Source organism: Rana temporaria, chromosome 2 (assembly GCF_905171775.1).
Source record: "Rana temporaria chromosome 2, aRanTem1.1, whole genome shotgun sequence".
In the NCBI taxonomy this organism is placed as follows: domain Eukaryota; kingdom Metazoa; phylum Chordata; class Amphibia; order Anura; family Ranidae; genus Rana; species Rana temporaria.
Window position 1 is genome coordinate 261,083,861 of NC_053490.1, and position 25,552 is coordinate 261,109,412.

A 25,552-nucleotide genomic window follows, 5' to 3' on the forward strand; every position below is an offset into this window, starting at 1 on the left:
TGCTTATGCAAATGTCCCCTCAGACACTGCAGCTCACATTGGGAGGCCTTCAGACAGCACTGTTAATCCAGAAAGCTGTGAGGAGAGCTAAGTGTGGCCAGCTGCTTATTGACAAACTGCAGGCTTGTGAAGCAACAGAGAATCTACTGATAGCCACCAACAGGCTCAATGGGTATTTGTGAGACTTTGCAGGGAGACTAATGAATAACTCAAGTGCAGATGCACTTACATTCAAGTGCTGCAGCATATTTTTGTTTAAATGGGAGGCCATAGTTCTTCTTTAACCCCTTAATGCCTAAAGGTAAAACAGATCTTCATGCCTGAATACAGTTTTGCAACTTTGACATGGGTTAGTAAAACTGTACATAAATTATACCTTATTTGGGTATGGATATCTTCTGATTTCTTTTTTATTATCAAAGGAAAACTGACCCAAAATAGTAAAAAAATACATGTTTTTCCATTACCATGACCCACCACCACAAAACTCCCCCAAAAAAAAAATTCTTACTCCTCACATTTGTGACAATACCATATACTGTATGTATAATATTTGTTGTTTATATCCGTAGTAGTGCCAAGAGCATATTTTATTTTTTTTCCTAAATGAAACACGCAAAAAAAAATTCATTCTACCTAGAACTGACGTTTAACCAAACCTTTGACCCCAACCCAGACTTTTGACCCCAATCTTTGACTCTGCCACTAACCTAAATCAAGCCCTGATATAGCTACTATGGCTTAGATTCACGTAGGAGGGCGTATCTTTGTGCGGGCGTAGCATATCCTAGATACGATACGCCGCCGTAACTTAGAGAGGTGAGTACCGTATTCACAAAGAACTTGCGCCCTAAGTTACGGCAGCGTAGCGTAAATGGGCCGGCGTAAGCCCGCCTAATTCAAACTAGGCTGGTAGGGGGCGTGTTGTATGGTAATGAATCGTGACCCCACGTAAATGACGCACCTAACGAGCGGCGCATGCTCAGTATCACGCCGAATTTTCTCCCTAACTTACGCTGGCTCAATGTTTAGTCGACGTGAACGTAACCTTCGCCCATCCCCATTCACGGACGACTTACGCAAACGACGTAAAATACGACACTGTTCCAACGTTTCCGATGTCCATACCTATCATGACTTACCCCTGCTTTATGAGGGGTAAAGTTACGCCGGTCGGACGCCTTACGTAAACAGCGTATTTTAATACGCTGGGCGCAAGTACGTTTGTGAACCGGCGTATCTACCTCATTTGCATATTCAACGCGGAAATTGATGGAAGCGCCACCTAGCGGCCGGCGTAAATATGCACCTAAGATAGAGACTTACGTCAGTCGTATCTTATACAAATTCTGGCGTATCTGATTCTTTGAATCAGGCGCCGAGATACGACGCCTCACATTCAGACTTACGACGGCGTATCTGGAGATACGCCGTCGTAAGTCCTTTGTGAACCTGGGCCTATATATTTATTAATATTTTAGATTTTTAACACCTTTATCCATTGTTTCATTCTTCTCCTCTGACTAGGAGAAAAAGATAAAACTTTTTTTCACCACTCAGAGGAGAATGAGTACAAGAGCAGGTTTTACTGATTGAATATGTGAGAGGCATTTACAGGCTATCACAGTGATCATGTGATCAGGAACCAGGTCTCCCAGCTTCTGAAGGTTAGTATGAAACTGGTAGCTTTTGGGGACAGTTTGGGTTCCATACTGGGAGCGTTGCTATGTAGTGAATTTCCAGCACCAAATACTGGAGCATGTGACACTGCATACTGTATATGTGTTAGACCGGCGTCATCAGGTTTACCACTTGTCTACTGGACACTTTTATACCCTTCCTGTCCAGACCAAATTTCAGCTTTCCATTTTTAATGACAAGTGCACAGTCATACAACACTGTACCCATATGAAATTGTTATCATTTTTTGAGAAAGATAGAGCTTTTTTTTGGTGGTATTTAATCACCACTGGGTTTTAATTTTTTTGCTTAACAAATGAAAAAAAACAACAACTTTTGGCTGCACTGATGGGCACTGATAGGCTGCATTGATGTTCACTGATGAGGCTGCACTTCTGGGCACTGATGGGCACTAATGAGGTTGCACAAATGAGGTTGCACTGATGAGGCAGCACTAATGGCACTGATGGGCACTGGTGAGGCTGCACTGATAGGCACTTATAGGTGGACTGATGGGTACTAATATGCTGCACTGATGGACACTGATGGGGCCCTGATGATCATTGTAAATGTCCCCTGTCACAGGAAAGACGAACAAAATAAATATCAGACTGTACAGGCCAGACAAGGAGCTTGGTATTTCATAAAAGTATACAATTTATTGAGTACCAATTTTTATTAAGATCATACAACATGTACATATCTGAATGAATCAAACCAAAACAAAAACAGACATTGCTCAACAGAGTTCACTGTATACGATCATACACTAAGGCCTCGTACAGACAAGATCGGTTAACCAGAGGATAACGGTCTGAGGGACCGTTTTCATCGGTCCAAACCGATCGTGTGTGGGCCCCATAGGTTATTTAACCTTCGGTTAAAAAAAAGACAACTTGCTTTAAAATCTAACCGGATTTCTAACCGATAGGTCAAAACCGATCATTAGTATTCACAACCATCGGTTAAAAATCCACGCATGCTCAGAATCAAGTCGACGCATGCTTGGAAGCATTGAATTTCGTTTTTTTCAGCACGTTGTTGTGTTTTAAGTCACCGCGTTCTGACACGATTGGTTTTTTAACCGATGGTGTGTAGGCGCGATGGACCATCAGTCAGCTTCATCGGTTAACCGATGAAAACGGTCCGTCGGTCCGTTCTCATCGGATGGACTGATCGTGTGTACGCGGCTTAAGAATTGAATGCTGATACAGTAGATCTTCATGGGTCCTGCATGACAAACGCATGACTGCAGTATATATTAGATGTATGTAAAAATGATGTTAAACACTTAAAGCACAGTATGTGTAGCTGCTGGCTTTTATTTTTTTTGTCTGCAGTCTCTGATCATCTCCTGTACTATGTCTGCAGTCTCTGATCATCTTCTGTACTATGTCCCCAGTCTCTGATCATCTCCTGTACCACGTCTGCAGTCTCTGATCATCTCCTTTAGTAATTTGGGGGGAGAGCAATGCGCACTTGCGCTGTAATCGTGATGCATCGCAGAATCAAGTCGAATTGAATCGTTGACATGATAATCTTAATCTAATCGAACCATGAGGCCAGTGAAGATGCGCACCCCTAATATACACACACACAACACGGATGATGGCCATAAGTGTCACCAAATTTTCCTCAGGAAAGACGGTTATCAGCTTTCCTTTCCTCACACAGTGCCGATAAACGGCATTTGCTTACATGGGATCAGCTGTGATTGACCAATGTAATTCGCTATTTACGCTAATCGGTGATGCACTGTGTTCGAGAGACACGGCTCACAACCGATCGCCTCGCTGCACGCCCCCGAGGCCCGCATGAGTGTTGTGGCTGGGAGGATGACATGTGACTTTCAGCAGAAGAAGGAACGTCCGGTCTGGCCTATAGCAAATTGGCGGCCAGCCGGGACGCTCCTCCTTAAAGCGGTGGTTCACCCTGCAGAACAACATTTCAGCATAAAATCCGGCATAGTAGTGTGAGCTACAGTATGCCGGTCTTACATTTGTCTGTATTTTTTTATCCCCGTACTCACTGTTATATCGTACATAGACGATTCCATCTGCCGCGGGGAATGGGCGTTCCTAGCAAGAGGGAGGGTGATTGACGGCCGGCTCTGGCACGTCACGCTCCCCGAAGACAGCCGGAGTAGGTCTCGGCTCTTCACGGCGCCTGCGCACAGGCTATGCGCAGGCGCCGTGAAGAGCCAAGCCTATTTCGGCTATTTCCGGAGAAGCGTGACGTGCCAGGGCCGGCCGTCAATCACCTTCCCTCTCCATAGGAACGCCCATTCCCCGGAATCTTCTATGTACGATATAACAGTGAGTACGGCGATAAAAAAATACAGACAGGCATACTGTAGCTCGCGCTACTATGCCAAATTTAATGCTAGAGGGAAAAAAAATTATTTTATTTTTTTATATAGGGTGAACCCCCGCTTTAAGGGTGGACGTCATATGAACTGGTTAAGAAACCTCATACAAGCAAAATATTTAAATAATTGTAGTGCTATTTAAAAAAACTTCTAACAGGTTGTTATTGGCAACACTGCCATTTTACTGGGGAGCTAAGTTTCCTAAATGCATTTCCTCAGATTATTACATTATTGCCTGATTTGCCATTAAGAGAAACATCTCCGCTTTTCTTTGTAGTCACTTGGATGGTAAACGCTATCAAACGTTATCCAGGTACAATATATTCTTGAATTGCTTTACATTTTCCCTTTTGTTTTCTTTAACATTAACTGCCTTAAATCATTCAGTGCTAAGCCTGAAGTCCCTTGGTATCACTACACTACACTCCCCTAGCAAAGAGAATTATGTATACTTTGATGTATTAGTTAATTAAAAGTATCTCAATTCACTGACTTTTCCAAAACAATTTTGCCAGTAAATCTTTAGAGTAGAATAAAATGGCCTACATTTAAAGCTTTATTATACATAGCTAAAGGCTAGTTTTACTGAAATGTGCCATTACATCTTTTTGGTATACCACATTTTGCAATAAAACGGGCTCTTAATTATATAAGGAACTTATTTGTGCATTTGCAGGTCTAACGTAAGATTAAAAATTCTCTATCATTTCTGTTTACAACGGGGTACATTTTGGAGTATGATGCCAAAATAATGTGTGCATATGATAATTTTTTTTGAAATGTTACTATTTTTTTTTTTTTTTTATGTTTTACTGTTCCTCAGCTTCTGTATCTAAGATAGGGAAAAGGGAATAGCCGCTCCAGGTGGGAACCCAGATGAATATCCTCCATTGCAGACAACTCAGGTGCAGGCAATGCACTTAGCAAAGCAGGAACAAAGATTGTCTCTGTAAAGCCGCACGCTGAATAAATTGTAGCCTTTTATTAAAAGAAGGACAGCACTACAAGTCACAGCAAAATAAAATAAAACCTGACCTCTGACGAGTTTCGCACTGAAACTAGTGCTTAGTCATAATCTTAACTATGACTAAGCACTAGTTTCAGTGCGAAACGCGTCAGTAGTCAGGTTTTATTTTATATGGCCTGCTAACAGTGTGCATTAAAAGCTAGAGCAAGCCAGACATAGCCTGCCTCATTTTCTGGCTCGAAGACATGCAGAATTGTCTAACCCTTTCCTCCCCAAACTCACTGTCCCTGGCCTGCCCCTGTCATTTATTGGATTTCAGTTCTTTTGATTATTACTGCTTGGCATCAATTGTGAGCATTACCTACGGTGGTCTGCACACAAATGCAGTCTGTCTAGACACGTCTACCCCTCCAGACTGACACCAATGCAGCAAGACATTTTTATATTCACATAACTCCTCCCAAGAGCCAGACCACTGCTTGCATCAGGACTGAGAGCACTTGAGAGGAATACTAAGTGCTTTGATATTTGAAGGAAAATATGTACAGCACCTCTGCTGGTAACTTCCACCAGCCTGGCTGATTGGCTGCATTAGAAGGAGGGCGCACCGACCTAGTGCATTATCACTAAAAAGGATTTTATTAATAGATTAAAACAATGGTCATACTCACAAACGGAGTTGAAAGACAGCGCTTATCAGACAATTGAACTGATATACAGTATCACCCAGCGACCACGGTAACAACACGGATCAGATGGCATCAGACCGACATTTATGGCTTACGCGTTTCAGAGGCGAACCTCTTTCATCAGACCCCCGGTGCTCAGTAGAGCAACTGTATATCAGTTCTACTGTCTGATAAGCGCTGTCTTTCAACTCTGTTTGTGAGTATGACCATTGTTTTAATCTATTAATAAAATCCCTTTAAGTGATAATGCACTAGGTCGTGCGCCCTCCTTTTTCTTTTCTTTTATAGTTTAATGAATTCCCATGATTCTGAGGAGGGCTGCAAGATTTTAGACTTTACACTGAAATTGGATGACGTTGCCCTATAGCAGGAAAACACCAGACTGCAGTAGCATTTTTTTGTGTGCTAGTGATTGGCTGCATTAGCATATTGGTAAGGAAGGAAAAGAGAAACAAGGGAATGCAAAATATCAGCAGAATAAACTGCAGCTTTCATTAAAAAAAAATTGTGAACATTGTGCAGATTGAGGATCTTTTTTTAACCTTTGTGTAGTTTTCTGCCTTTATATGTTCCACTCATTCCTTCAGTCAGTGTTTATGCTCACCATATTCTGTATTTTCTGATCATTTGCAGTATCATACTGGATATAAATGACACATTTATGAAAAATTATACATCATCAAAAAAGTTAATTTATTTCAGTAATTCAATGCAAAATGTGAAACTCATATATTATACAGATTCATTAAACACAGAGTTGATGATTATGTCTTACAGCTAGTGAAAACCCCAAATTCAGTATCTCAGAAAATTAGAATATTACAAGACAAATATAAATAAAAATATTTCAATACAGAAATGTTGGCTTACTGAAAAGTCCATATAGTACAGTATAGTATGCATTCAATACTTGGTTGGGGTTCCTTTTGCATTGATTACTGCATCAATGCAGTGTGGCATGGAAGCGATCATCCTGTGACACTGCTGAGGTGTTATGGAAGCCCAGGTTGCTTTGATAGAGGCCTTCAGCTCGTCTGCATTGTTGGGTCTGGTGTTTCTCATCTTCCTCTTATCAATACCTCAAAGATTCTCTATGGGGTTTAGATCAGGCATGTCTGCTGGCCAATCAAGCACAGTGATACCATGATCATTAAACCAAGTATTTGTTTCCATAAAGCTGGTCAGCATAGGGAAACATGAAGTGCTCTAACATTTCCTGGTAGAGGGCTGTGCTGATTTTGGACTTGATAAAACACAGTGGACCAACAGATGACATGGCTCCCCAAATCATCACCGACTGTGGAAACGTCATACTGGACCTCATGAAACATGAATTCTGTGCCTCTTAATTCTTCCTCCAGACTCTGGGACCTTGATTTCCAAATGATATGCAAAATGAACTTTTGACCACTGAGCAACAGTCCAGTCCTTTTTCTCCTTAGCCCAGATAAGACGCTTCTGGCATTGTCTCTGGTTCAGAAGTGGCTTGACACAAGGAACGCAATAGTTGTAGCCCATGTCCTGGATACATCTGTGTGCGGTTGCTCTTGAAGCTCTGACACTCCTTGTGAATCTCCCCTGAATTCTTGAATGTCTTTTCTTTTACAATCCTCTCAAGGCTGCAGTCATCCCTGTTGCTTGTGCTCCCTTTTCTACCACACTTTTTCCTTCCACTCAACTTTCCATTAATATGCTTGGATAAAGCACTCTGTGAACAGCCAGCTTCTTTAGCAATGACCTTTTTGACTTACCCTCCTTTTGGAGAGTGTCAATGACTGGCTTCCAGACAACTGTCAAATCAGCAGTCTTCCCCCTGATTGTGTAACCTACTGAACCAGACTGAGAGACAATGTAATGGCTTAGGAAACCTTTACAGGTGTTTTGAGTTAACTAGCTGAGTGGAGTGTGACACCATGGGTCTACAATATTGAATTCTTTCACAATATTCACATTTTCTGTAATCAACATTCATAGAAAGAAATGCTTTAAAGTGGAGTTCCACCTAAAAATGGAACTTCCGCTTAACCCACTCCTCATCCCCTTACATGCCACATTTGGCATGTAATTTTTTTTGGGGGGGGGAGTGGGGGCTTCAGGAGAAGGGGACTTCCTGTCCCACTTCCTCCTTCCGCCGAGGGGCTGGAAAGGCGATTAGCTTAATCGCCTTTTCACAGCCCCTCCCTGTAGGCGAGCGCCTGTCCAATCGGACAGCGCCGCGCCGCTCGCGCATGCGCAGTGCCGCTCGCGCAGTGGGTGCCCGGCCGTGAAGCCGAAAGCTGTCACTGCCGGGTGCCCATACTGAGAATGAAGACGCCGGCCGGAGAGGGGGGGCGAGGAGCGGAGCCCCGGCCGGCGCATCGCTGGAGCCGTGGAGCAGGTAAGTGTCTGTTTATTAAAAGCCAGCAGCTACACTTTTGTAGCTGCTGACTTTTAATAAACTTAAAAAATGGGTGGAAAACCCCTTTAAATCTATCACTCTGTGTGTAATGAATCTATATCATATATAAATTTCACTTTTTGAATTGAATTACTGAAATAAATTAACTTTTTGATGATATTCATTTTTTTTTTAGATATACCTGTATATGATATGATTTCATATCGGTATGCCTAACCCACAACAGGTCTGCTTACTAAATGATTGCAGACTACAGATACAGATTGTAGCAGTAGGTAGATTATCTTGCTCTATTTCTCAGTGTCTGTCTTTCGTATCTGGCTACCATACATCACCAGAGGGTTCAGCACCTCATGAAGAGTTTAGCAAACATGGAATTGCATTGCAGAGAAATCAAGACACAGAACAGATCAGTATTGCACATACATGTATGACATTCAAGCTTTAAGAAGAGCAATGCTTTATCTGTGGATCGAATTGGCAACTTCTCTTTTTTATATTCTAAATACCGCCGCCTGTTTGCTAAGGATCAGGAGAAGCTGCTTGTAGTACACCACTGCTGTTATTCACATAGAGATTTTACTTCGAGCCAGTGATTAAGCGCCCCCCATCATGATATGTGAGATACAGGTACCAATTTAAATAAGTTCTTAGCAGGGTATCTAATTAAAGCAATGAGACTTTAAGGTTGTTTAGCAATCTAATGTTTTTCAGCGATTTCTTTTACAGTAGCCTTTGGATCGAAAACCAGGTATGCCTGAATGTTTTTGATATTTCTGTTAATCCTTCTTACTGGATATGAATACTCACAAAGGATGCTTTGGACTTGTATACTTTAGGGCACTGTAAAAAAAATACCTTATGTGAATAGCACAAGTCTAGATCTGAACTCAAATGAAAATCTTTTGGATATAACATAAAAGTCGGATTCTCTAAAACGGATAGCTTCTGTAAACTTATAAGCATGACAGCTCTCCCATTACAATGTTTTCAAAATGTGACCATAGCCTTCCACTATGTGTCAATGCAGGAATTCCATTTTGCTGTAAAAGCATGGCTTGTTGTAAACTGTCTCCCAATATTGGAGACAAGATAGATTTATCTTTGCAGAAATGATAGAGAAAACTATTTAAAACCCTGCCACGTAGTTGTGTAGGTACAGTATGTGTTTATGTTTTATCCCACATTATTAAATTATTTTTATCAGAAATAATTTACCTTGTACTATGAATTAATCACTTTAGGTTTTCTGGCAGTTGTAAATATACTGCCAGTAAAAATGATGATAATAATGAATAAGGTAATGCTTCTCAGAAGAATTGTATTGCCAGTTGTATTCTGCCCTATCAGCAATATGTTTAGTTATACAATTTGCAGCTTTTAAAATGGTAAAGTGGTACTCTTGTGGATTTGTGCTTTTTTTTACATTGTCTGCCTTTCAAAAACCATGATATTCACTGCATTTTTTCTAGAAATGTCAAAGGAAAAGATCCATAAGCCGCACATCATGAAGCAGACCCATGTGCATGAAGTGATATGAATGGCACTCTCAGCCCGGACTCCAGCCAGACCACTTGGAGCTTAATCATGGAGATTCCCCATGTGTAAGCTCCAAGGGGCATAGTGAACACGTAGGGGGCGTAGCCTTGATGGAGTCCGGGTTGAGGCTGCCATTCATCTCACTTCATGCACATGGGTCTGCTTCATGATGTCTGGCTCATGAATCTTTTCCTTTGACATTGCTGCAGCTTGAAGCTAGGGTGAGCTTCCTGTCCATGCCTGCACACACAATGGCCATATTTGAGTTTTTTTTTTATTACATTCTTCATGTTACTTTTAATATTTGTGTTAATTTGTGTTAATATTTTGTATGTTGAACAATGTTGCTGCAAATCATTAGTGTGGAATGTGCCGTTGCCATTCTATATGTACCATTAAACTATAGTTGTGCCCAGGGGGTGTGCCAGGTGTGCCTGGGCACACCCTAATCACTCTGTGCAGTGCCAATTTCTGCTACTGCTCTGGCTTCCCCCTTGTGTTGCACCCCCCCCACCACAGTGCTGCTGGCTTCCCTTCTCTCCCCATATCTGCTGTGGGGTATGTTTCAGAATAGAGAGGGGGAAGGGGCTAATCAATATGTCTTTTACCAGCCCCTTCCTTTTCTAAATGAACACACTCACTCACTGTGTTTAATCATAGCTAAAGCATAGTAAACCGTGTTTTCTATGCTTCGTTTGTAAAAGTGTACAGGAAGCCGCTCAGCACAGAGCACTTCCCATTTATTTACTTTCCAGTACAGCTGAGGCTACAGAGAAAAGCATGTGTGTTTTGAGCTTTGGGTGCACACCCTAATGCAATAGGCTGCACAACCCTATGCATTGAACTTTTATATAGCTGTATTCTCTGTTATTTATTGTAGCAAAAAAAACATTTTAAATTAAAGTTTGCATTTCTATGTTAATTTACATTAAACAAATAGTTTATTTCTATTGGAAACTTGACCAGTAAATTGTAACACAGCTCTGGGTTGTGTTTTTTTTTACCAACTCTCATTTTTATAATTATAATATTTAACTAAGATAATTTATTCTACATACAGTGTAAGTGCTTGGAATAACTAAAGAAATTGCTCCAACATTCAGTGGCTTAGTATAGTGGTTCTGAAATGTTCTTGAATGTCGGGCAATTTTCTGAACTTTGTTATAAATCTTTTTTAAAGAATCTCCTAAGGCTGGGCTCACACTGGTACGACATATGCTCTGACTTTGGAAGCACATGTCGCATGTGTAAATCAATGGTTTCCTATGAGAGCTGTCTTAACTGGTCCGATACAAGTTAGTCCGACTTTGAAAAAGGTTCCTGCACTACTTTGGTCCGACTTTGGTCCTACTTCAGCCCATTGACTATGATTGACCATCCGACTTGTGACATCCGACATGGTGATTACAGCAGCAGTAAAGGGAATTTATGTCACACTGGAATTGTTTTGATTGGTCAAATGACAAGTCAGACTATCACAAAGTTGGATCAAAGTAGTATTCTGTTCATTCAAGTCGGATGGGTGTAGGACCCATGTAGGATCGATGTAGGACTGATGAAGCAGAGCAAAGTAGGATGACAGTCGTATGACTGTCTTGTAGTATTAGTATGAACACAGCCTCAAGCACTAAACAATTGGGACCTTATCAGCTTATTTTATAGCAGTGTTGCTTGTACTGAGGCAGAATGTTATAAAACATATTTTCAACTAATAATTGCCCCTACTCTTGCAATACAAAGCAGTTAATATCTTGTAATGGAAACCATAAGTTGTATCTTTTCAGTTGCAGAATTAATAACACATTGGGAGCTACTATGCTTAGAGAAGATAAAATAAATCTGCTGTGAAGTACAGTAGGTGGATGAACAATACTACTAATTAGAGAATGCACTACTAGCACCAACTAAAACTATTACTTGGAAGCCATTTACTAATGCTATATTGATTAAATTTAGCTGCACAAAATTAAAATGCAAATGCAGATCTTTTCAGATTGATTGTCTGAATACTCCATATTCGCCAGATATAAATAGGCCAGGGATGGTCTCCTCACAGGGGAACAGTAGACTGATATGGATCAAATCATTCTGAAAGAAAGATTCGGAATCCTTTTAGGGCCTCATGCACCCCGGACATTTTTACAGCTTCTGTTTTTGCCGCCAGGTTCTTTTTTCTGCAGTTAGTAAACTCCCCAGTATGTTATCCTATGTGTCAATGCACACATAGGCTTTTGTCAGCGTTTTTTTTTTGGCAGTGGCATGTTCAGGCTGGAAAAAAAACAGAACTACTGTGTTTAAAGAGGTGCTTTTCAGCTGTACATGCTCTAATGCAGTAAAACGCTGTAAAACATGAGCATTTTTGAGACTCAGGAATTGTGGGAAAGTGGGAGCCAAAAATAGCAGAGAGGTGGTTTCTTGCTAAAAAAAAATGCTAGTGTGACTAAATGCTAAAAAACGCTAATGAAAAAAACAGACAAACTTGTGTTTTTTAAGCAGGAACGCTACAGGTGTTTTTATAAGTCCAGTGTGAATGAGGTCAGTAAAGATAATCCTGTTTCTCCTTATGTAGGATGTTAGCACCCCCTACAAATCTGAATGGAAACTGGCAGACTCACTATTACATAATAGATACTAGAGAGACCCTGGAGATCTGCTGCATATGTTGTGGAAACATCAAAAGCTATTTTTGTTACCGTAGAAAAAACAGGGCCGCACATCAAAACATGTATATCATCATACCACAACTATATGCAGTAAAAACAATTGATAAAGATAAAAATGAAGAGAAATCAATATTCAAAAAGGATATTGTATATAATACTAACAATAGTGTCACAAAAATAACATTGGCACATTTTTCCATGTTTGAGCTTCAATGTTTAATTTCAGTGTGCAGCATTAATACTTAAGCAGACCCAGTCACCCCAATGTATACCATAAGAAGATTTTAGCATAGTAATTAAAGATTATCTTTTTCATAGTCTCCCTTTTTTTGCCAAAAAAGCTATGATGTTTTGTATCAAAAGGGAGTTAGAATTAATCTAGTGCAGAGCTGAATAAAACGAAAGGTTTATAGGTCTGAGATTTAATGTTGCTTATGGTCTTTAGGTCTGGAGTTGTATAAAATATGTAACTTTGGTGGATTACACATTACTAGCACATGAATGTAGATTTCTAGTGCTTAGCTTCATTAGTTGGCAGTGAGTGTCTGATAAAGAGGTGTTTGGCATGCTAGCTCTGTGCAGAATAAGAGAGTGTCTGTTCCAGTGGTGGCTGGTGCTCCAAAATTTTAGGGGGCGCAAACAAATGAAAAAAAAAGACAATTGCAGGCTCACTGTGCCCATCAAAGGCAGCCACTGTGCCCATCAAATGCAGCCACTGTGCCATGCCATCAATTGTCCCCACTGTGCCCACATCAATTGTCCCCACTGTGCCCACATCAATTGTCCCCACTGTCCCCACATCAATTGTCCCCACTGTGCCCACATCAATTGTCCCCACTGTGCCCACATCAATTGTCCCCACTGTGCCCACATCAATTGTCCCCACTGTGCCCACATCAATTGTCCCCACTGTGCTCACATCAATTGTTCCCCACTGTGCCCACATCAATTGTCCCCACATCTATTGTCCCCACATCAATTGTCCCCACATCAATTGTCCCCACTGTGCCCTGTAAAATTCTCGATGATGCTTCAGCCAATCAGGTTACTGATAACCAGAATCAGTGAACCTGATTGGCTGAGACGGCCGTCAGTCTTATCCAAGGGACGTAGCCCACTACGTTCCGAGGATAAGATATCCGGGAGCTGAAGGGCTGTACTGTACCGCTGGCTCTGATAGGCACTTCCGCACAGCCAACCAGCTGTCCTTATTCAGATAATCGGCGCCCAATGTCCAGTTTTCTGAATAGGCTGGCCACAATAACATACACTCATGCAATGCATGAGTGTATGTTATTTGCACGGCGCTGCAAAACGAATTTTTAAAAGCCTTAAAGAGCCTGTTTTTTTTTTTTTGTTTTTTTATGACTACAGGAGGGGGGGCGGCGCCCGGCGGGCCTATGGACGGGCCGCCACTGGTCTGTTCACAGCTGATGGTTTTTTGATTCCTAGACTATGCACATTGGTCAACTGTGGAGCACATTTCCCAGTTGTGTTGGATGTCTTCTAATCTCAGAGAACGCTATATTACCCTTTACTATGCAAGCTAGAGTATTCTGGTGTTTCCGGGTGAATGAAACCAATAGCAGTGGAGGAGAAGAGCTGGCAGAGCTTACAATATGAGCTGGGTTGCAAAATGGCCCCACTTGTAGGTACAGTGAAGCGGAGAAGGAAGAAAGAATAGGTCATGTACAATCATGATATTGTATAACAATTTGGAACAGTTCATTCTGCACTCCTATGACATATTTTCAGCATACTGTCAGCTAACGTCATAGAGCTGGTCCAGGCTTGGGAAAGATTGCGACCATCCACATGCCTGGACCGGTACCCAGCTCAGCAAGCCACTGAGAGCCAAAGCAGGCCCCTTCACAGCCCAGCGCTGCAGGAAACACAGGTGTAAAAACATAAATCTACGCAGGTGTCATTAAAATGAGAGGTTTGATGGACTGATGGACTACCTGCACAACTTTTAGGGTAGGAACATTGAGAGCAAATTGCAATAAAAATAATGTAATGATGAATAATACCAATACCATCAGGCATTTTAGACAGCAACGCTCCCTATGAGTTCACATTCTGAAGGTAGCTCAAGGAAATCTCTGAGAATACTTGCTTGAACAATAATGCAAGAGTTTCTGGATTGTCATTAGTGCTTTTTTTTTGTATATTCAAATTAAGACAGGCATCCAGTTTTGCAATCCTTTACACATTGCAAGGTTTTTAGAAAACTTTATTGGAGATCCATAGATGATACTCTCCTGTAGGTATAGATGTTGGCCTTGTCAGCACTCTCGTAAACTTTCTGCCACGTATGAAGGTCTGTAGACTCTATAAACAACAAAAAAACAAGTTAAACAAAAAAAAAAAACATACAAACTCAGCATTCTTTCTTTCTTGGAAAGTATTTAGCCATGTAAGAAACTCCTTTTGCAGGGGATTCCTGCCATTTTACACTTAACAGGGAATAGAAATTCTCGGGCATTCTGTTTAAAAAAATAAATGCCAACAATTTACGCAACGCTTACATATACTGTATATGGTACATTCACATCAGTCCCCACCCTCATGGAGTTTACAATCTAAGGTCCCTAACTCACATTCATACATATACATACTAAGGGCCAATTTAGGGTGGAGTCAACCTACCAACATGTCTTTGGAGTGTGGGAGGAAGCCAGGGTGCCCAGGAGAAGCCCACGCAGACACAAGGAGAACATGCAAAATCCAGGCATTTAATGCTGTGGTTGGGATTCAAACCAACGACCATAGTGCTGCCAGGCAGAGGTGCTAGCCACTTAACCACTAGGCTGCCAATGTATGTGTATTTTATACATCTGCAATACATCCTATACATGCATATTTCCCCATGTTTATCCCTTAAAGACCCTGCAGATATAGAAAGTACCAGAAATGCACAAGTCTTGTTGTGGGTTGACAACACACATTACTTTTGTGTACTGAATGGTGTCAGCTCTCCCACTGTCCTCATGTCCTCCCACTGTTCTCATGTCCACAACATAGTTGTGGAGGCGAATGGGTCTGCTCCCTTGCTGTGCATGAAGACGAGTGAGGGGAAGATGGCCCCCACTGCAGGGCGGAAGCAACGTCAAAATGTCACTTCCGCCCAATGCTCTTAAGGGGCCTTTTTTGTTTATTGTATTTTAGTCCAAATATGAGATCGGAGGCAGTGGCGGCTGGTGAAGTTTTAGGATGGGGGGGCGCAAGACTCCGCCCCTCCACATTTGGCCCCTCCCACGTATCATAAGCCACACCCATTATAGAATCCACCCACTCCGTCCCCTGTATTTCACTTGCTTCCACATCATAGTGTCAGGAGTATACAGCGCAGCATCACAACACAGAGTATACAGCCCCAGCATCACAAATCATGGTATATAGCGCAGCCTTACAGATCGGTGCAAACAAACTAAAAAATTACACTGTTAGTAATTACTAGAGACTGCGGACATACTGCACAAGATTACTAGAGACTGCAGACATACTGCATGAGATTACCAGAAATACTGCACAAGATTACCAGAGACTGTGGACATACTGCATAAGATTACCAGAGACTGCGGACATACTGCATAAGATTACTAGAGACTGCGGACATACTGCACAAGATTACTAGAGACTGTGGACATACTGCACGAGATTACCAGAGACTGTGGACATACTGCATGAGATTACTAGAGACTGTGGGCATACTGCATGAGATTACCAGATACTGTGACATACTGCACGAGATTACCAGAGACTGCGGACATACTGCACGAGATTACCAGATACTGTGACATACTGCACGAGATTACCAGAGACTGCGGACATACTGCACAAGATTACCAGAGACTGCGGACATACTGCACAAGATTACCAGAGACTGCCGACATACTGCACGAGATTACCAGAGACTGCCGACATACTGCACGAGATTACCAGAGACTGTGGACATACTGCATGAGATACTGTGCGACTAGTCCCTGTACTACTTTCGTCCGACAAAAATCATGGCAAAATAACGTGACTTTCAAGTCGCACAAGTTTGAAAGGAGCCTTAATGATTGGATTTTACTACCATGGGTAGTTCGCCCGCGGTAGTAAAATCTGATCATTATTCCTGCGCGTGTGCTGTAAAGACTACGGACAAATTGTCAGTGCTGGGGGGGAGGATGGGATCAGTGTCAGTACTGGGGAGGAGGATGGGATCTGTGCTTCATTGCCGGGGGGGGAGGATGGGATCAGTGTCAGTGCCGGGGGGGAGGATGGGATCAGTGTCAGTGCCCGGGGAGGGTGGGATCAGTGTCAGTGCTGGGGGGTGGTTGGGATCAGTGTCAGTGCCCGGGGGGTGGTTGGGATTAGTGTCAGTGCCCGGGGGGAGGGTGGGATCAGTGTCAGTGCCCGGGGGAGGGTGGGGTCAGTGTCAGTGCCCGGGGGGAGGATGGTGGGGTCAGTGTCAGTGCCCAGGGGGAGGATGGTGGGATCAGTGTCAGTGCCCGGGGGGAGGGATGGTGGTGTCAGTGCCGGGGGAGGGATGGTGGTGTCAGTGCCGGGGGAGGGATGATGGTATCAGTGTCAGTGCCGGGGGAGGGATGGTGGTATCAGTGTCAGTGCCGGGGGGAGGGATGGTGGTATCAGTGCCGGGGGGAGGGATGGTGGTATCAGTGTCAGTGCCCGGGGGAGGAAGGGATCAGTGTCAGCGCCCGGGGGGAGGGTGGGGTCAGTGTCAGTGCCCGGGGGGAGGATGGTGGGATCAGTATCAGTGCCCGGGGGGGTGGTGGTATCGGTGTCAGTGCCGGGGGGAGGGATGGTGGTGTCAGTGCCAGGGGAGGGATGGTGGTATCAGTGTCAGTGCCCGGGGGAGGATGGTGGGGTCAGTGTCAGCGCCCGGGGGGAGGGTGGGGTCAGTGTCAGTGCCCGGGGGAGGATGGTGGGGTCAGTGTCTGTGCCCGGGGGAGGATGGTGGGGTCAGTGTCTGTGCCCGGGGGGGTGGTGGTATCAGTGTCTGTGCCCGGGGGGAGGGATGGTGGTGTCAGTGCCGGGGGAGGGATGGTGGTATCAGTGTCGGTGCCGGGGGGAGGGATGGTGGTATCAGTGTCAGTGCCGGGGGGGGGGGATGGTTGAATCAGTGTCAGTGCCCGGGGGAGGATGGGATCAGTGTCAGCGCCCGGGGGGAGGGTGGGGTCAGTGTCAGTGCCCGGGGGGAGGATGGTGGGGTCAGTGTCAGTGCCCGGGGGAGGATGGTGGGGTCAGTGTCTGTGCCCGGGGGGGTGGTGGTATCAGTGTCTGTGCCCGGGGGGAGGGATGGTGGTGTCAGTGCCGGGGGAGGGATGGTGGTATCAGTGTCAGTGCCGGGGGGAGGGATGGTGGTATCAGTGTCAGTGCCGGGGGGGGGGGATGGTTGGATCAGTGTCAGTGCTGGGGGGTGAGTCCCTTAATATTAGCAGCCCCCCCCCTTAGAGACCCCATTAGCTGAGTGGTTTCTTATGCCACCTCAGATGGAGTTGCTGCAGGCTGAATGGAGTGAATGCACTCTCTCTCTCCCACCAGCAGCAGTCCCCCCCCCCCCCTCAGCTCCGGAGCATCAGCGTCCACCTCAGATGGAGTTGCGGCAGCCTGAATGGAGTGAATGCACTTTCTCTCTCTCTCCCACCACCAGACCCGCTGCTGCTGGTGGGAGAGAGAGAGTGCATTCACTCCATTCAGGCTGCCGCAACTCCTTCTGAGGTGGACGCTGATGCTCCGGAGCTGAGTGAGGCGGCGGGACTCGGAGTGAACTGCTGGCCGGGTGGGGGGGGGGGCCGCTGCTGACGCTGGGGGTGGTGAGGCTAGCTGGCTGGCAGTGCTAGCGGCTGTGGGGCTCAGTGGTGAGGCAGGGCTGGCACTGGTAGACAATTGTGTATGCGGCGAATGGAGCAGGTCATAACACTTACCTTCTGGTTGTCGCTGCTCCTCCATGACGCCCCCACACGCGCTCCAGAATACCGGAAGTGATATACTGGCAGTGGCACTGACCTCTCCTCCGGTCCCCGCTGCGCCAATCCCATGACAGCTAGTGGGCATGCTAGCAAATCACAGGACAGTGGGAGTGTGTGCGGGCGCACAGCTTGCGCCCTGCACACGCCCTAAACACGGGCAAATCAGCTTCCCAGCCTGCAATCAGCTGATTGCAGGCTGGGAAGCTTCCCATAGACCGCCGCATGTCCGGCGCCTGATCACTCTTAAAGTGACATTTTTTTTTTAATTTTTTTTTTTTTTTTTACAGCTTGGGGGGGGCGGCGCCCGAGCGCCCCCTATGGACGGGCCGCCACTGATTGGAGGTCTTTTTGACCCCAGATCTCATATTTAAGAGGACCTGTCATGATTTTTTCGATTACAAGGGATATTTACATTTATTTTAAAACAGTGTCAAAATAAATAAGAATTTTTTTTTTTTAAAGCGCCCTGTCCCGACGAGCTTGTGCGCAGAAGTAAACGCATATGTGAGCAACGCCCACATATGAAAACGGTTTTCAAGCCACACATGTGAGGTATTGCCGCGATCGTTAGAGAAAGCGCAATAATTCTAGCCCTAGACCTCCTCTGTAACTAAAAACATGCAACCTGTATAATTTTGAAGCTTGACATGTTGGGTATCAATTTACTCGGCGTAACATTATCTTTCCCAATATAAAAAAAATTGGTCTACTACTGTTGTCTTACTTTTTAATTAATAAAAAACAAGTTAAACAAAAAAAACATACAAACTCAGCATTCTTTCTTTCTTGGAAAGTATTTAGCCATGTATGAAACTCCTCTTGCAGGAGATTCCTGCCATTTTACACTTAACAGGGATTTATAAGTGATTTTTTTCCCAACAAAGTGCACTTTTAAGACCGCTCCGCAAATACAGTGTGACAAAAAGTATTGCAACTACCGACATTTTATTATCTAAGGTGTTAGAAAAAATAGATATAATGTTTGGGGGTTCTAAATAATTTTCGAGAAAAAAAATGTTTTTAACTTGTAAACACCAAATCTCAGAAAGAGGCTCGGTCCTTAAGTGGTTAACAAACCAAAAGGAGGGAGTACAGGGAAGTTCATTGTTAGGGTTTACATACACTTACATGCACTTTAAATATATAATGATACCCAGAGACTTGAACCTGTAAGTGCAAATTGGTTTAACATATTTTATTTGATCTGGGTTTATTTTTCAGGACTTTTTAGGTTACCTTACATGCTCTGCTGTGGGTTTTTCCTTTTTTAAATTGAAGTAGAAAACACAATAAATGTATTGGTGTTATTTGGTAATGTATATCAACATATTTTTATATGTTTTATGTATTTTACATTTATCACAAAATCTTTGGAAAGCTGTAGTACTGAAGTCTGGAAGTTGTGGACTTAACATCTGTGTGTGTGATTCAGTTTACAACATTATTACATGAAAAAAAATATTTTGCTTTTCTTTCAGAATAATTGAAAACCATTATGTGGTTCCTGGAGATGAAAATGCAACAGAATATTCGGTGTATGGAGAAGGCTACACCCTGGAATGTGACTGTCACAGTGAATGGTATAACGCTGACTGTACCCATAGAGACTACAGGTAATGACCAATAATATAAAATTAATGGTTAAATCAAATTGTAATTCATTTATTTCCTTTATGTGTGTAGCAACACAGTACTGTAAGAGTTTACAGACTAATATCCTTACCACACGCTTGCACATGCATACACACTATGGGGCTCATTTGATCAGATATTCTACTAGTCACTAGGAATGAGCAGAGTGGTTTCACCACATACTGTAATACCAAAATGAAAACTCATCATTTTGCTCATTACGCTGCACAGATGACATTTGCTTTAAAAAAATAGAATAAAAAATATGTTCCCTTTTTTTTCTTTATTTATATGGTATGTTTTTTTTTTTAGACGGATGCAGGTATAAAAATAAATACAAATTAATGCAGTCCTGAAACGTATTAAAGTGGAGGTTCACCCTAAAAAAAAATTCTAACATTACATTGTGCTCACTTCCAACATTGACAGTATGCTGATTTTTTTATTTTTTTTGCTGTACATACCGTCGTATAGCTATTTCCCAACCCCCCCCCCGGCTTCCGGGTAGTGGCTCCCGCGGGAGTAGGAGTTCCTATGCAGAGGCTAAGTGATTGACGTGATGACAAAAACGTCCCCCCGGCGCATAAGGCGTGTCACGAGTTTCTGAAAGAAGCTGAACGGCGGTGCGCAGCGCCGTATAGAGCCGACTGCGAGAGCCGGGGGGGGGGGAATAGCTATACGACGGTATGTACAGCAAAAAAAAAATTAAAATCAGCATACTGTCAATGTTGGAAGTGAGCACAATGTAATGTTAGAAAAATGTTTTTGGGGTGAACCTCTGCTTTAATGTGATGATACTTTGTGGGGAGAATAGGGACATATGTACTAAATAAAGTGCCATCCTCATTTTCTCAAAATTGACAAGTTGTTAACAAAACTTGGTAAGATTTAAAGCTTATGTCTATGCATAGCATAATACAATGCCTTGAAAAAGTATTCATACCCCTTGAAATTTTCCACATTTTGTCATGTTACAACCAAAAATGAAAATGTATTTTATTGGGATTTTATGTGATAGACCAACACAAAGTGGCACATAATTGTGAAGTGGAAGGAAAATGATAATTTTTTTTTACAAATAAATATCCGAAAACTGTGACATGCGTTTGTATTCAGCCCCCTTTACTCTGATACCCCTGACTAAAATCTAGAGCAGGGGTCCTCAAACTTTTTAAACAGGGGGCCGGTTCACTGTCCCTCAGACCGTTAGAGGGCCGGACTATAAAAAAACTATGAACAATTTCCTATGCACACTGCACATATGTTATTTTGAAGTGAAAAAAACAAAATGGGAACAAATGCAACCCTCCCCCTTCATCATTATAAGCCCCCCTCACAATCATTAATCAGCATACTGTCAATGTTGGAAGTGAGCACAATGTAATGTTAGAAAAATGTTTTTGGGGTGAACCTCTGCTTTAATGTGATGATACTTTGTGGGGAGAATAGGGACATATGTACTAAATAAAGTGCCATCCTCATTTTCTCAAAATTGACAAGTTGTTAACAAAACTTGGTAAGATTTAAAGCTTATGTCTATGCATAGCATAATACAATGCCTTGAAAAAGTATTCATACCCCTTGAAATTTTCCACATTTTGTCATGTTACAACCAAAAATGAAAATGTATTTTATTGGGATTTTATGTGATAGACCAACACAAAGTGGCACATAATTGTGAAGTGGAAGGAAAATGATAATTTTTTTTTTACAAATAAATATCCGAAAACTGTGACATGCGTTTGTATTCAGCCCCCTTTACTCTGATACCCCTGACTAAAATCTAGAGCAGGGGTCCTCAAACTTTTTAAACAGGGGGCCGGTTCACTGTCCCTCAGACCGTTAGAGGGCCGGACTATAAAAAAACTATGAACAATTTCCTATGCACACTGCACATATGTTATTTTGAAGTGAAAAAAACAAAATGGGAACAAATGCAACCCTCCCCCTTCATCATTATAAGCCCCCCTCACAATCATTAATTGCAAACCGATCATGATCATTGCAAGCCCCCCCCCCACCTCACCATCATCATCCCCTCATTGCAAGCCCCCCTCGCCATCATCATTGTAAGCCCCTCATTGCAACCCCCCCCCCAAACAATCATTAATTGCAAGCCGATCAAGAACATTGCAAGCTCCCCAATCATCATTACATCATCATCATTATCATCATCATCAGCCCCCCCCCCCACCACCACCATCATCATCATCATTACATCATCAGCCCCACCATCACCATCATTAATTACATCACCATCAGCCCCCATCATCATCATCAGCCCCCCCCACCATCATCATCATTACAAAATCATCAGCCCTACCATCATCATTATCATTAAAAAATCATCAGCTCCATCATCATCATCATGATTACAAAATCATCATCTCCATCATCATCATGATTACAAAATCATCAGCTCCATCATCATCATCATTACAAAATAATCATCATTACAAAATCATCAGCTCCATCATCATCATCATTACAAAATCATCAGCTCCATCATCATCATCATTACAAAATCATCAGCTCCACCATCATCAATATTACAAAATCATCAGCCCCACCATCATCATCATCATTAAAAAATCATGCGGGTCGTAGTTTGAGGACCCCTGGTTTAAACCCCCCCACCACCATCATTATCGTAAGCCAGGCCCCCCCCCCCCTTCATCATCATTAAAAAATCATCCGCTCCCCTCGCCATCGTAAGCCAGGCCCCCCCCCCCCACCATCATCATCATCATTAAAAACCCATCAGCTCCCCTCACCATCGCAAGCCAGCCCCCACCATCATCATTAAAAAATCTTTAGCTCCCCTCACCATCGCAAGCCAGCCCCCCCACCCCCATCATCATTATTAAAATAATCTTAAACTCCCCTCACAATCGCAAGCCAGCCACACCCCACCATCATCATCATTATTAAAATAATCTTTAGCTCCCCTCACAATCCAGCCACCATCATCATCCTTATTAAAATAATCTTTAGCTCCCCTCACAATCCAGCCACCCCCCCCCCCCCCCACCATCATCATCATCATTAAAATAATCTTTAGCTCCCCTCACAATATAGCCACCCCCCCGCCATCATCATTAAAAATAAACTTTAGCTCCCCTCACAATCGCAAGCCCCCCCCCATTGTAAGCACCTCACAGCCCCCTTACTGTTTTGTGCTGTGTCAGTCTGGCTGTCACGATGCTCCCCCACTGTAACAGTTCTGGCGCGCTGTTAAATGTCCCGCCCTCCTCCTCCTCCTAGACCAGCTTGTGTGACAGACAGCACACTGGCTCTATCACACAAGCTAGTCTTCTAGGAGGAGGAGGGCGGGACATTTAATACAGCGCGCCGGAACTGTTAACGCTGTGTTTCACGGAGATCTCCGTGACACAGCGGGATTGCTGTGTAACCGGCCGGCATTGCCTGTCAGGGACGGGCGGGCCGGTTTAAAGTCCTCCGCGGGCCGCATTTGGCCCGCGGGCCGTAGTTTGAGGACCCTTGATCTAGAGGAACCAATTGCCTTCTGTAGTCACCTAATTAGTAGAATCCACCTGTGTGTAATTTAATCTCAGTATAAATACAGCTTTTTTGTGACGCCCTTAGAGGTTTGTTAGAGAACCTTAGTGAACAAACAGCATCATGAAGGCCAAGGAACACACCAAACATGTCAGGGAGAAAGTTGTGGAGAAGTTTAAAGCAGGGTTAGGATATAAACAAGATCCATAAGGCCGCGTACACACGGTCGAACATGTCCGCTGAAACTGGTCCGCGGACCAGTTTCCGCGGACATGTCCGACCATGTGTATGGCCTAGCGGACAGGTTTCCAGTGGACAAAAGTTTCTTAGCAAGCTACGAAACTTGTCCGTTGGAAACATGTCCGTTGGACATGTCCGATGGTTAGTACACCTAATCGGACATGTCCGCTGGTTATGACATGTAACCAGCGTCCCGAAATCCCGTGCATGCGTCAAATTGATTTGACGCATGCGTGGAAGCATTGCACTTCCGTGTTTGAGAATGTCGGTGTCTTCTACGTCACGCGTTCTCTGTCCGCGGGGATTTTGGTCTGATGGTGTGTACACACATCAGACCAAAAGCTCCCAGGAGACATGTCCGATGAAAATGGTCCGCGGACCGTTTTCATCGGACATGTCTCCTCGTGGGTACGGGGCCTAAGAGGTCCAGTTTGCAATTTGCGAGAAGCCATCTGGGGGACACAGCAAACATGTGGAAGAAGGAGCTCCGGTCAGATGAGACCAACATTGAACTTTTTGGCCTAAAAGCAAAACTCAATAAATGTATTGAACCTGCCCAAGGGCCCCTAGATTACACCTTTAACAATTTAGTATTACCAGACTAATGACAGATGATTAGAGGTTACAATAAATCAATATGAAACAGCCAGCACTTCCAGCAGAATCTGCTCCATTAAAGAAAATATTGCTTACGTGCTTACGCATTTCAGACTGGTATCCCTAATAATAGTTGATATGATGATCAAGGTTAGCTGCTTGACAGTGGGCAGCAATATACCTCTGTAACTTCAACACCAGCATAGACTTTTTTGTAGCATTTGACTAATCACTTGAGGACAAGCATATTATAACACCTTCCTGCACAGGCCAGTTTTCAGCGCTGTGGCAGTATGACAATTACTCTGTCATGTGACACTATACCCAAATTCATTTTATATCTTTTTTTGAGGAAGAATGAGCTTTTGAGAAAGATAGAGTCTCTTTTTGGAAAACAGACACCCCAAGGTGATCTGTTTTTTGTCATATTTTTATGACAATGAAGAAACAGTGCATCAGCGCTGAAAGCTGAAAATTGGTCTGGGCAGGAGGAGGGTTTAAGTGCCCAGTAAGCAAGTGGTTAAAGCAGACATTGCATTTCCCATCCCTAAGTGCTACAGTAAATGCTCCCTGAAATATGGCAAATAAACAAACTTACAAGTCCATCAAATACAGCCCTGTCCTCATCTCAGTTGCCTTTCAACTAGTAAAGGCTTTGTTTTGTGTCGCCATCTATGTTTTTTTCTTGCCACAAGCTGGCTTTCTCTTCTGGGTTCTGGCCGCCAAGTCCCTTGATGGAGCAGAAAGATTTCTGCTAGTGGAACTACTGTCTACTGGGATATGTAAGGTGGATATCCCAGGATCCTGAAAAACAAAGATGTATAATATATCACTTTACCTAGGCAAGGAAGGTGATCATGGGAGGCTGCAGCTAGAAGAATGTAAAAAAGTTATTTAGCAATTCTAAAATATATAAACTGCTTTTTAATAAGGAGGAAGAAGGACATGAAGATTCTTTTATTTTCGATAAAAGCTCAACTTTAAGAGTAGGATAAAAGTCAAAACTTCTCTGTTTTCAGAATTATCATGTTGAATTCACAGTATGTCTGACAGAGCCAAATTTTCATTACATATCACTTTATAGCTTCTTTTGTGCTTTAGGATACAAATGAAAAAGATTATTCCTGATTCTGTTTACTGGCAGTTCACAGGTAAAATGCTTTTAAAATGTGCAGCTTCTCTGTACATAAAAGTAAGGTTGATCGACCAGAGGCTTGTAATCCCAGGGAACCTGTTTTCAAACACCAGACTAGCATAGGGAGATATAAAAAATATGCAC

General features: G+C 43.2%; 1 protein-coding gene across 1 annotated transcript in view; it reads left to right on the top strand.

Moving 5' to 3' along the window:
- Window positions 1-25,552, top strand: part of SRRM3 (serine/arginine repetitive matrix 3) — a 511,539-nt gene that overhangs the window by 362,873 nt on the left and 123,114 nt on the right. The window contains exon 5 of the mRNA XM_040336859.1: window positions 19,764-19,898. Within this exon, the coding sequence (XP_040192793.1) occupies window positions 19,764-19,898 (135 nt within the window). The remainder of the gene's footprint in view (window positions 1-19,763; window positions 19,899-25,552) is intronic.